Source organism: Aotus nancymaae, unplaced genomic scaffold (genome assembly GCF_030222135.1).
Source record: "Aotus nancymaae isolate 86718 unplaced genomic scaffold, 86718_ANA_hifiasm-v0.15.2.pri h1tg000007l, whole genome shotgun sequence".
NCBI classification, from domain to species: Eukaryota; Metazoa; Chordata; class Mammalia; order Primates; family Aotidae; genus Aotus; species Aotus nancymaae.
The window spans coordinates 65,306,795-65,319,690 of record NW_026988418.1 but is presented as its reverse complement, the minus strand read 5'-3'; the positions used below and the strand labels follow the sequence as shown (position 1 = coordinate 65,319,690).

At 53.1% G+C, this 12,896-nt stretch overlaps 1 protein-coding gene across 4 annotated transcripts in view; it reads left to right on the top strand.

Moving 5' to 3' along the window:
* Window positions 1-12,896, top strand: part of CSF1 (colony stimulating factor 1) — a 47,772-nt gene that overhangs the window by 22,575 nt on the left and 12,301 nt on the right. For 2 of the 4 annotated variants that reach the window (XM_012468085.2, XM_012468087.2), the window contains exons 1-4: window positions 5,002-5,362; window positions 8,558-8,680; window positions 9,913-9,975; window positions 11,547-11,717. In XM_012468085.2, coding sequence (XP_012323508.2) covers window positions 5,324-5,362; window positions 8,558-8,680; window positions 9,913-9,975; window positions 11,547-11,717 — 396 coding nt within the window. In that variant the 5' untranslated portion in view covers window positions 5,002-5,323. Of the gene's footprint in view, window positions 1-2,813; window positions 4,932-5,001; window positions 5,363-8,557; window positions 8,681-9,912; window positions 9,976-11,546; window positions 11,718-12,896 lie in introns of those variants that run through there. The other 2 variants (XM_012468086.3, XM_012468084.2) reach the window with 2 other exon arrangements.

Genomic DNA, 12,896 nt, shown 5'->3' with positions numbered 1-12,896 from the left:
GTCCTCTCCCCTCTTACTCTCCTGCTCTGGGCCTCCCCCATCTCTGCCCAGCCTGGCCTCCATACAGAGCATCCAAGCATCACCTTGGACCTCCCAGCTGACACTGGGCAAACCAACATAGAGAACTAAGACAAGGAGCAGCCTTAAATCACATACACACATGGAATAGAGGGTCTGTCTCTCTGGCTGTATCTGGGACCTGATTTCTTCTAATTCCCAATCTCTTCTCCACTCCAGGTTTCTGATTTCCTTCAGGTGACTTCTGAAGTCAAGCTAATCTGGGCCTTTGGGGCACTGGAACATTTCTTCACTGTCACACTCACTGCTCCTTGATGTGTCTGTCCCTGGCAGTCTGTGAGGAGGGAGGCCATGTAATTCAACAAAGTATGGACAAGCATAGGCCTGGCATGCAGCTGGCACTAAAAATGTCTATTGCACTAACAGCTGACTACAGATGGTGTAGGTTCTCACTTCCTGTTTCTAGGTAATTCTCTCCCTTGCTTGCTCTGAAGTCACACAGGGTGAAGATAGGAAGTGGGCTTACTGTGTTGCTTGGGCACCAGCTGACACATCATCCTTTTTGTGATTCTCTTTTTCCGATGAAGGTTGGAAACTTTCATTCTAGAAGGGTCCTCAGCTCAGGGGTTGTGACTTTAGAGGTTAGGGAGGGCACTTGCGAAGCCAGAATTCACAATGGATAAATTGTCAATTTCTGGGTTCGATTTATCAGCTCTGAGGAGTTCATGAGAGCATCCTAAGAACCGCTCCTGCTGAGGTCCAGGAGACGGTGCCAGGCCTGGCTGTGGCAGGCAGCTCCGGGAGAGGAAAGTGGACAGGCTGCTGATACAGTCTTGCATTGCAGCAGTGCCTGCCCTCCAGGGTGGCACAAGTCCTGAAGCCAGCATGTACTTCTGTGACTCTGGGACAAGGGGGACTGACTTTCCTCCGGCCATAGGATGGGGTGGTGGTCTCAACAAATATCAATAGTTCCAAAGTACCGAAGCTCGGCTCTCGGTAGTTTGCCAAACACAAAGGCTTCATAACAGCCCTAGGAAGCTGGCAGGTCGGAGCTGCTGTTCCCATTTAATTGATGGGACAGTCAGTCTAAGATCCCTCCGTGGTGGCTGCTTGACCACCCTTCATGCTGCACCCCTCACCTTGAAAGTGGGAGGAGACATGACTGAACGGGCAGGCTGCAGTGCGAAGGACATAGATGCGTGGCTGGGAGATGGGACCCTCTGGTCTGATGTCCCATTCCCAAACCTGGCCAGCCAGGAGTCCTACAATCTGACCCTTTCTGTAGCACCGGGACAAGAAAGCAGCCCCAGTTTCCAAAGTAGCTGCTGTCCACCCCCAGTCTACTTCCTAAAGAGTCACAAGGTCACTTAGGTGGAAGAAAGAGAGACAGGAGGGAAGAAAGGAGAAAAGGAAGGGAGAAAGAAAGGAAGAGAGAAAGAAGGAAGGAGAAAGACAAAGAAATGAAGAATGAAAGGGAGAACAAAAGAAAACAGAAAGGAAGGAGGAAGGGAGGAATGCATGCATAAAGGGAAACAGAAACAAGGAAAGCAAGAGAAAGGAAGAGAGCAAGCTATTTGTGATAACAGGCAATTTCCTAGAGAAGATCTCAGGGGAAATTGGCTGTCAAATAGTTTGAAGGAAATAATATTTGGACAACCAGCAAATGAGGCTTCCTCCCACTTCCTGCCATCCATCTCCATTTCCCTCTGTTCAGTCTCTCTCCTCCTCCAGTGGTTCACTCCTCTGGCAAATAGCGTCTCTCTCATGCTCCCTTCCACCCTCCCCAGGGGTCAGCTGAGCACCACTTTCTTGATGATGCTACATTAAGAAATCGAAACCCCAAATCTCAGATGCTTCCTTCCAATTCCTGCCCCAGAAGGTGGCCTGGGACATGACTCCACTGGTAGTCAGCAGGGAGGCCAGCAGCTAAGCTGCCCGGGGTGAGCACGCAGAGCCGAGTCCTCTCACTCCAGGACTCGTTCTGGAGGTCCCCACCCTCAACTCTGCCAATTCACGTGTGACTCTGGAGGAGGTGGCTTATCATGTCTGGGTCTCCATTTCTTCATCTGAGGTAACATGTGGTGAAATATCTATTTCTGTGGTCCCATCACTTCTTGCCCATGGATGTGAAGAGCTAAGATGATATGTGCTCTTCAGATACCATGTGCAGACAGAAACCATCCTGCTGGCTTGGCCCTAACATGCAGCCAGGACCTGCCAGCCACAAGTCTCCCAGCTGGCCAGGCAGACGCAGTGGGGCTGGGGGATTGCTGAGTGTGGAGGGAAGAACATCAGCCCCAGGGCAGGAGCGAGCAGAGGAGACTCAGGTGAGTCACCTCAGGCTAGCCATCAGCTTTTCCAGCCTCAGTTTCCCTGTGTTGGAAATGTGTCCACATCAAGCAGATCCACAATCTCTCCTTTTAAGCTTTAAGGTAACAGAGAAGAGACAGCTGCAAGTCTCACTGCGGAGTTGTGGTTTTCAAGGATCTTGCGCATCCCTCTGCAACAAGGTGAAGGCAGAGCCTTCCCGAGCCCCACAGCCTACACTTCCAAAGAGCTCTTTCATAGCTGAATCCCTACTCTGCGTTGCTCATTGCCTTAGGGATTCCCATATGTCAGCCCATTTGACCTCAGGACCACTCCTTGGGGAAGGTCTTAAAATTGCCACTGTACAAATGAGGAAAGAGAGGCTCAAAAGGCTCAGGGATTTGTCCAAAGTCACACAGCAAATGAATGGCAGAGCTGGGACTAAAATCTGGCCTTGGGACTACCAAGTTCACTGCACCATTGTGGTGTCACTGCTTTAGAACCCATGTGAGTAAACAGATAGTAACAGCAATAGCCCTTACTGTCTTCAGGCCCTGTGCTGAATACTTCACAGGCATTGTCTTATTCAATACTCATCACACCTTGGTGAGAGAGAGAAATTTACATCTCCGTTTTATAGACATGGGAACTGAGAGAAGTTTGTTCAGTGTCACACAGCAAATGACTTGGCAGAGCTACCAAGGTCAAATCACTTGTAAGTAGTGGAGTCAGGTTTAAACCAGGGTATGCAAAGAATATCAGTGGAGGGACTGAGGACCTCAAGCCTTGCACCAGTGCGGAGAATGATTGTGCTCCTCCAGAGGCTGAGTGAAGTTCAAATGCCAGCCTCAGTGAGCCTGGGCCAGGGCTGTGTTGGTGAAGGAGGGAGCAAGTAAAACCGGACTCCTTTCTCAACAAGTCTGCGGTGTATCTTTCTCAGGTTACTTCCTCTAACCTTTTATCAGTCTTAAGAACTGCAGTGTCAACATGTTATCTTAAATCATTATTGTACAGTGACCATGTCAGCACCAGGGCTCAGCACACTGCCTAGCATCTGGTAGGCACTTAGCACATATTTGTCAAATGAACTAAATATTCTCTAATAGCCTCATTCAACTCAATCATCATTAACTGGGTACCTATTATGTGCTAGGTACCACTGATCCAGAGGTGACTGAGCATGGGTACCACCTGGAGGAAGTCTCAGTCGAGGGTGGGTATAGAATGTAACCACTGGTACCATACCACCTTAAACACTTCAAAAAGTACTGTGGAGAATGACTTATCAGAGCCACCACTGAAGAATGAGCCAACTCCAGTGGGAACACAGGAAAAGGACCCTTTGCTCTGCTAGGCGAGTCGCAGTGGGGCTGGGGGCTTGAGGAGAGTGGAGGGAAGAACATCAGCCCCAGGGCAGGAGCAAGCAGAGGAGACTCAGGTGAGTCACCTCAGGCTAGCCATCAGCTTTTCCAGCCTCAATTTCCCTGTGTCTGGTGACAAAACATGTCCACATCACGCAGAGCCACAACCTCTCCTTTAAGGTTCGTCCCCGCCATGGACGAACTGCCTTTGCGCATGGACTGGGCTTCTGGCACCCGGGGAAGGCGGTTGGAGGATGAGATGCAATTTCAGTCTTAAAGGATGAGGAGTTTGTCTTCAGCCATATGGAGAAAGGACTATTCCAAACAGAGGGACCAGTGTGAGCAAAGGCATTCGGGTGTAAAATTATTGCCTAGGACTGGAGTGAGGGATGTGTAGTGTGACCGACAAAAGACCCCTCTTCAAGAGCAGGCCACATATTCTTTATTTCCCAGGGGGTGGAAGGGGGCAGCCTCACAGAGGAATTGAGTCATAATGAATTGAAGAAAGAAAAAGCTCCTGAAGTTGACATTATAATTAATTGGCTCATCCCACTAGTCCTCACTTAGACTCATTCTCATGCAGAGACAAAACGTGATTAATCACCTCAGCAAGTGCATTTCCAAACCACATCCAGGGAAGTCCAGGGCCCAGGTGCAGGACTTTTCCAATCTAAGTTGGATTTTGCCTTCGGGAGGGAGTATGGGTACCAGCCAGCATTTTCATTATCCACAGGTCAGGTGCCTTGAAGTGTCTGGTGGCACTCAGGGAAGCACCCCCCAGCTTGCTGTCACAGGACACAGCTGCTCCCTTCCTGGCCAGGTAGCTGGCCTCCCTCTCATAATGGGACTAGAGGCTGGGCAGGCTGCTTGGGGGATGCTGGGCAGGCTGCTCGCAGAGGAAGATGGGGTCTGCCTGCAAACCTGCTGAGTCAGGCTCCACGAAGGAGCTAGTAACGCTGGACTTCTTTCGGCGCTCCAAGAATGGGGTGAGGGCGTCTTCGAAGGATTTCCTTCCCTTCCCAGTTCTTTTCCCTGCTCTCAGTCCATTTTCTGCTAAGATTTAGGGATTTTCAGGCCTGGAGGGAAAGTCCCTCGGGACAGTCATAGCGCGCCAGCACCGGGTCTCCTGGAGAGCGCGGAAGGAAACGCTGGGTCCGCGGAAGGCGCGGGGAAGGCAGGGTGGGGACGCGGTGGAGCCCGCGCTCTTTTGCTGAAGGCTCGGAAAGGCAGCGCAGAAGACAGACGGTGACTGGGGAGACTCGCGAGCCGGCCTGGCCGGCGGGTGGGGGGAAGGGGGGAAGGTGGGGGTGGCTGCTGAGTGGGCCTCTGGAGTATGTGTGTCTGTGTCAGTGCGTGTGTGTGTCTGTGTCGGTCCGTGTGTGTGTGTGCGCTGGCGCCTGACCAGGGTGATTTCCCATAAACCACATGCCCCCACGGCTGACTTAAAAGGCTGTGCCGAGAGCTGGCTAGTAAAGTTCGGCCCGAGGAAAGTGAAAGTTTGCCTGGGTCCTCTCCACGCGGCAGCCTCTCTCCGCATCCCTGGACAGCGGCGCGGCCCTCGGCCGGGGCGCCCACTCGGCAGCGGCCAGCGAGCGAGCGAGGGCAACGAGGTGCCCGGCCGGGACCCAGCTGTCCGTATGACCGCGCCGGGTGCCGCCGGGCACTGCCCTCCCACGGTAAGCGGCTGCTGCGGCGCAGGGCCCTGGACAGGCTGGGGCGGGGGCTTGGCGGCCGGGTGGCGGGGAGCGGCATCTTGGAGCTGAGAGCCTGGGCTCACCGGCTACACTGGCTCAGCGTTCCTGCCGCGGACGAACCGCCTATGCGCACGGACTGGGCCCCTGGCGCCTGGGCGGAGGCTCGTGGCGTCCCGGCAGCTGCACCCGGGACTGCTGGACTACTTCCCCGGGAAAGGGAGGGCTGCTCACCCTCATTGCATGGAGGGGAACACTGAGCCACCCGCAGGCAGGAGGCCTCACTCAGCCAGGATGTCCTGCCTCTCTCCCTACCCACCACCACCAAGGCGGGGGCGGAGTGGCTGTGCACTGAGTGTGTGCCTTCCTCCGTGGGCACCTTCCTCATCGGCCACACACGTGCTTCCAAGCCCCTGCTGGGGAGTGGGTAATTCTGGACGGGGAAAGTTCAAGGGGTCAACCAGCTTACAGAATGTCAGGGCCTTGCTGGCAGAGGGATGGAGAGGGGCAAACCACTGCTTGTTCCAGCCCACAGGCAGGTGACCTGGGTGGCTGTTTGGAGGTTGGTGAGGGGGCTGCTGCAACAGCCGGCAAACAGCCCCCCTGGGGTTACTTGGGGCTAGCTCAGAATCCCTTTTTCTTGCAAATTCTGGTTTCAGCAGGCTGGGGAGATCCTGGGCTTTGTGGTGGTCTGTTGTGCTGGAGGAAGGTGGAGAGAGGGTTTGGTGCTGCAGAGCTGTGGCCAGGGGTGGGGTCTGCTCCTGACTGCACAGGGGATGCCCTGTCCCAACTGTGTCAGTAGCAGCTACAGCCATAGAAAGTGAGGGTGGCACTGTGAAAGACCAGCCAGCGGGCTCAAAATGGGTTTGCTTCTGGGGAGCCCTGGAAGAAAATGAGAGGAGAAACCTGGGGGGGGAAAGAGCAGAGAATTATTTGCGGGTAGAGGAGAAAGTGTTGCAGGTGAGGTGAGAAAGGGAAGAGTGGGTCCACAGGGGACTGCGCCCCACTGAGAGAGGGGAGACAGGGCTGAGAGGGGAAGGAGAAGGGTTAGCCATAGGCAGCAAAGCAAAGCTTCAGGGCTGAAGGGGAGACCATGAGGAAAGAAGAGGAAGACAAGGGGGCTGTGTTTAGACAGGGGAGGTCCAAGGGCTGGGTCCTGCCAGGTCTCTCCAGAGGCCTTGCTTCGGGGTAAGATGCAATGGAACAGGATGGGTGGCAGAGGAGGCTGGACAGCTGGGCTGAGGTGTCCTAGCAACTCTGAACCTGCAGCAGAGATTCCTTTAGAGGGCTGCTCCCCAGGCAGAGGCCAGGGCTAGGGATGGGAGGAAGAGGCAGTCAGAGGACAGCCTGCTCAGCCAGATGCAAGCCAAATTTTAACTCCCCCGCTGCCTGTCCAGATCCTCTGGAGGCAGAGTGGAGGCCCCAGGTCCAGGGGGATCCCCACTGACCACCCTCAAAGTCAGCCTCTCATGTGGTGGCTGCGCTCTCCCCACACTGACGCCTGAAATATCACCAAAACCAGACAGCCCTTGGGGTTAAGCATTGCCCTCACCTTGCTATCCTCAAGCATCAGTGTCTGGAAGTGCCTCCAGGGAGACTGTCTTCCCAAGCAGTCCCTTTCGTCCATACCATTCACTCCAGAGCCTCAGTGGCAGCCAGCCTGGGGCAGATGTACCCTAGTGGCCCAGTTTCATCCAATCATTCCCGAACCTAAGGTTTCTGAGAACCTGGGCCATTGTTCCCACCCAGGGCAACCTCCCCAACTGAGCCTGAAGTCCCCCAGCCCCCATGACTGTCCTCCCCCTCTTCCACACTTTCCCTCCCTCAGATCAGCCAGGACCTCACAGTCCCTGTGTTGACTGGTATTAAACCAACCTGTGCCTCTTCCTTCCATGCCTCCCACCCCTCTCCTGCCATCAGCTTCTCCCCATCTTTCAAGGCCTCACTGAGGTCCCTGCTCTCTGCAGTCTCCCTGATAGCCCAGCCAGAGCTGGGCTCTCCTCCTCATAACAGCTGGCCAGCATTTGGACTTTTAGTGATACGTAGCTTAGCACATTGTTGTGGGCTGTTTCATAGCGTTCTTGTGTTTTTCCAGTGAGCTACTAATCTGCAGTATTTGTCTCATCATCTGGATTATTGAGGCAAAGCCCATAGTCCAGGAAAGTGTCAAGCCTCACCCCACCCCGCCATCATTTCCCTGAATCTGGGGGCATTAGCTTCCAGGAGGCTTGAGAGCTCTCAGGAGGCAACCTCAAGCTGAAGAAAGAAAGCCCGAGTCCCTCTGCTTTTGGCTGAAGAAGGAGAGATGTAGGGCCAGGGATAGGGATGAGGAGACCTCATTTAAGAGGAGGAAGAGAAGAAGGAAGGGAAAAGACAGAGCGTCAGGAGCCAGTCCCATCACTCTGGGGATGAGCAACTACTGGGCCAGGTGGGTCCTTGGAGAGGAGAGGGGTCTCAGAAAACTTCCCTGCCATCATAAGAGGTAGCTGGCTGGAGGAAAAGCCTGATGGTGCTCAAACAGGGTGCCAAGCAAGGGATGGCCCAGAACTGGCACTGGTGCCTCTGATTAATCAGTTGGGCTCCTTTTGAAACACACACCCAGGGCTCCAAGAGGTCTCTGACAAGAGATCAGTTTGATCCCAGTGAGACTGAGTTTGATCCCACAGTTTTTCCAGTGGCAAAGCCAGATCTGCATGAAACCAGGTGGAAGGAAGTACTGAGCCCAGGGGAGCTGTCTCTGGCTTGCCATCTGAAAGCGGGTACCTGAACGTGAACTTGAGGGCAGTTCAAAAAGTGCTTGGCTCAGTGTTGATGTTGCAGAGACGGAAAAAATGGGTAGATGCAAGTCCTCCCCTCGAGCTTCCTGTGTAATTAAAATTTAAACTGGTAGGCACACCATCTGTGTCACTATTAGTTCAACGTGTAGTTAGGTTTGGTTTAATCCGGGAAGGCTTCTTGGAGAAGATGACATTTGGGTTGTTCTCATGGGAGAACAAGGTTGTGCTGTGACTGTTAGAAATCCTGGGAAAGCTGGATTTGGGGGATGCTCTATCCTGGGGTGAGGGGCAGAGCTTGTAGCATTGTAGGTATGAGGCCTTTGTTTTTTCTGCTCTGAGCAGGGCATGGGGCTTAACTGGGGAGAGTGAGAGCTGGGGAGAAATGATACCCTCTCTGTCATAGACATGGCTGGGCTCCCTGCTGTTGTTGGTCTGCCTCCTGGCGAGCAGGAGTATCACCGAGGAGGTGTCGGAGTACTGTAGCCACATGATTGGGAGTGGACACCTGCAGTCTCTGCAGCAGCTGGTGAGTGTGTGGCCATGCTTTATTCTACCATCTCCCCACTGGGGAAATGGAGGCAGGAGCCAGGGAGCAGGTCAAAGAGAGGGGTTGCAGGCAGGAACGTAGGCCAGTGCAGGACATTGCTTGTGGTTCCCACTAGCTCCACTGGTGATACCTTCCACTAACCTTCCCAAAGTTAGGACCTCTGGTCTCCCCACCCCTGAAGCCCTCTCTGACTCCCCTGCAGGCAGTGAATGGGGTGGGCTTCCATCTGCTTGCCTGGATTAGTTATTGCCCAGGAACATCAACCGCTGACTCTGAAAAGGCTTCTGAGGTCTGCTGTCCCTCAATGGGATGCCTCCTCTGGGAAGCTAGCCCAGTCAGCCTGCTGTGTCCAGATGTTGCATCCAGCTCCTGGACGCTCATATGTGGCGCCAGTCTGGCATCAGAGCCCCACCCAGATTTGGAGAAGAGTCTCTCGCCTAACTCCCAGTCTTCCACCCTCACTTCCCTGGCTCTTGCCCATGCCCTGAGGCTGGGATGGTCTGCTCATCTGGGCCATGAAGGAGCCCATATCTCATTCTAATCAGGCTCATACATGGTCCAGCCAGGCAGACAGAGGTTGCTGTCATGGCTGCTGTCCTGCTCAGTGGGAATTTACTATCCCTCTGGCCAGGCAGGCAGGGTGGGGCATCACTGGCTAAGGCCAGCTCCAGGGCCTGAGCTTCTGTGGGCTGTGCCTTCTGCCTCTCTTGCCCCAGCACTACTTCTCCTGCACGTAGTTGCTATAGCAACCTAAGGGAGACCAAGAGCCCCGCATTCTCTGAGGCTTAAAACACAGAACTACTGCTCTGGGGCTAAAGAGGGCTTTAAGGGCATCCAGCTCCAACCCCTACAGCTGTTCAGCCCCCAGAGCTTATCCAGCCTCTGCTTGAATTCCTGCCATGACAGGGAGCTCACTACCTCCCAGGGAAGATTATATCCTGTATTCTCCTATAGACATTTCTTTCTTAAAACAAACTGGCATTTGTCAGATTTCCTGGGGTGATAGGTGGAAGGAGGAGACTTGTTTTTCTACAGCCTTCCCCCGGGCTTCTGGAAGGCACTGGTCTTCTAGACTTGTCTCTGTCTTTCCACATGTGGTTAGCAGGGATGGTGTTGAAACCCTAATCCACCCAGAAGCTAAGGTCCCATTCTGACGAAAGCTGAGTCAAGCTATAGACATCCTGCAATCGCTGGCCTGCTCTCTCTTGCAGATTGACAGTCAGATGGAGACCTCATGCCAAATTGTCTTTCAGTTTGTAGACCAGGAACAGTTGGTAAGTGATGGCTGTTTACAGAATCCATGCACCAGCCTGCATGTACCTCTCAGGGTGTGGTGTGTGTGGGAGCATGAAAGCAGCAGAATGCCTAGAGCTGGAAAGGGTGAGAGTGTGAGGATCTGTGGGTGTTCAGTTCTGGGGTGCCGGGATCCAGGGCTCAAGTCCCCTGCCATTCCCTTCTCCTGGCCTGATACATAACAAGTGCTCACTAGATGCCAAGCACTTTTCTGATTTAGTCCTGACAGTGCCACGATGCGGTACACAAATACCGTTTATTACCCACAGAGAGGTGAAAGAGCATAGCTAGCAGGTGGTAGAGGCCTGATGTGAATCGAGACAGGTTGGCTGTAGGGCCTGAGGCAAATCAATACTTCTTCCAGGTCTCATGCTTCACTTAAGGATGTCACTTCTCTTCGCCAGGCCAATCAGCAGGCAGGGAGGTAGTCCAGCCCTTCCTGGACTTGCCCCACACCTAACCAGCCACCAAGTGTTGGTGGTTCTGCCTCCTCCGTCCCCACCTTCACCCCTCAATCAGTTGATTAGACAATTTCAGGAGCCTCTTAACTGGTCTCCCTGCTTCCAGTTCACTCCTCATCTCACCACTAGGGGGAATTTTCTGAAACCACAACCTGCTGCCTTTACCTCCCTCTCCCAAAAACATCAGGGCCCCCATCACTCCAGAAGAAAGCCAAGGTTGTCTAGTCTGGGTTACACCAGGCCTAGCCATTCTCCACCACACAAACCTGTCCACCACCTCCCCATTCCCTGCTCCTTCCTGCCTCGCATCCTTTGCACAAGCTCTTCCCAAAGACTTATGCCTTTCCAACTGCCCCCTCATCGTTATTCCACATCTATTCATCTTTATGCCTCATACAAAACTGCTGTGGTACCCAGAAGTTGCCCCTGTCTCTGAGCTTCCACACACCAGACCCACATGCACTTCTGTTAGGACTGGAGAACACCTCATGGTCCAAACAATAACCTCAGTATTTTATTCACTCACTCGCTTGCTCTAACACTCATAATGCTAGTTAAGACTAGCATTCTCTGGGAACCTACTGGACTGGGTGCTGGGGGTAGAGAGCCAAAGCAGAGTCTGTCTTCAAGGCAATCACCAGCTCTTTAGGGAGACAAAACACAGAGGTTATTCTTTGGACCATGAGATAATCTTCAGCACCCCTCTGCCCCAGAGGATTTGAAGGGGCCATATGGTAAAAGACTTGTGAAAGCAAGCCAAGAGGGGACAAAAAAAATGTGGGGTGGGGGGGTTCCCTGGAGTCCACCTTCCCTATGTACATCCATTCTGATTAAAGCCTCATATTCTAGAAACCCAGAGAACTCTGTAATCAGAGTCCACATTTCCTTCACTCTAGCCCAATCTTCAACAGTGCTAGATCCCAAAGACAGAGGGATGGGCAAGCCGAGGGCGGCATTCTCCTTGTTGCTGGTGTGGTGAGGTCCCGCCCCTGGGGGCAGGAGGAAGGCAAGCTGCAGCCTTCCATCTACCTGGGGTTGGGGGTTCCCAGGCCACAGTGGCCAGGCCATAAGCCCAGCTTGCTGTTTTTCAGAAAGATCAGGTATGCTACCTTAAGAAGGCATTTCTCCTGATACAAGACATAATGGAGGACACCATGCGCTTCAGAGACAACACCCCCAATGCCATCGCCGTCGTGCAGCTGCAGGAACTCTCTTTGAGGCTGAACAGCTGCTTTACCACGGATTATGAGGAGCATGACAAGGTAGGAGAGCCCTGGGGCCAAGAGCACTGAGTGAGGGCAAAGGCGGCTGTGGAGGCACCGCTCCATCCACAGGCACAGAGTACGTTTGCTCACCTCGCCTCACACCATTGCTTGCTCACTCTCATTCATGTGTCATCCCACCAACCTTTACCGGGCAGGAGGCACGAGGCATCATGCTGGATCCTGACGATGTCATCGTGAGCAACAAATACATGGTGTCGCCTCATGTAGCTTGTAGTCAAGTGAGGTTGGCAGCTGTTAAACAAACCATGACACCAGTAAATAGAATTGCAAACTGTAAGGACTGTTCATTCCAACAGCAAGCAGTTATTGAGTGCCTATCGTGTACCAGATACTGTTCTAGACACCAGGAAACAGCTGTGATCAAAACAGACAAAAATCCCTACATTCCTGGAGCTTACATTTGGGGGTGGTGGTAGTGCTGGTGAGACAGTTAACAAAATATGTAAGTAAAATATACAATATGTAGCATGGCAGTAACCGCGTTGGAGAAGAGTAAACCAGGGATGAGACGACCGGAAGGAGGTGGAGGAGCGAGCTGGGAACAAGAACCTTGTAGGGCTCAGGGAGCGCAACGGGAACTCGGACTTCCATGGAGTTGAGGAAGAAGAGACAAGGAAGGCTTTGCAGGGTTCAGGGAAAGCAACGGGGAATCTGCATCTTAAACAGCTGTCCCACTGATGGTTATGACCTCCTTGGATATTGACCCGTAGACAGATGTGAATGCTGAGGGGCAGGCTCCAGGAGGGAGGGCGGGTGAAGCTGGAGGAGCTAACCTCCAGCAAGTCTCCCAAGAAGACGGACTTCCACGGAGTTGGGGAAACAGACAAGGAAGGCTTCTGAGTCAGCAAATATTAATCTGAGCTCCAAAGATGAGTAAGAGTTGAAAGCAACAAGGCTAGAAGAACATTCTGGAACAGGAAAAGCTATGCACAAAACCCTAAGATGATCAAACAGGAAAGTGCACATTCAGGGACCCAAAGGGTTATCAGCATGGCCAGAGTGTGGGAAGTGAAGGAGGGAGAGGAGAGAAGGCAGGAGCCAGATCATTTGTGGTCTTAGAGGTGTGGGGTTTTGTCTTAAGTGTGAGGGAAGCCATTGTGAACAGGCACGTGGCTTAATTTCAGGTTATAAGACTGACCTGGTTGCTGTGTGGAG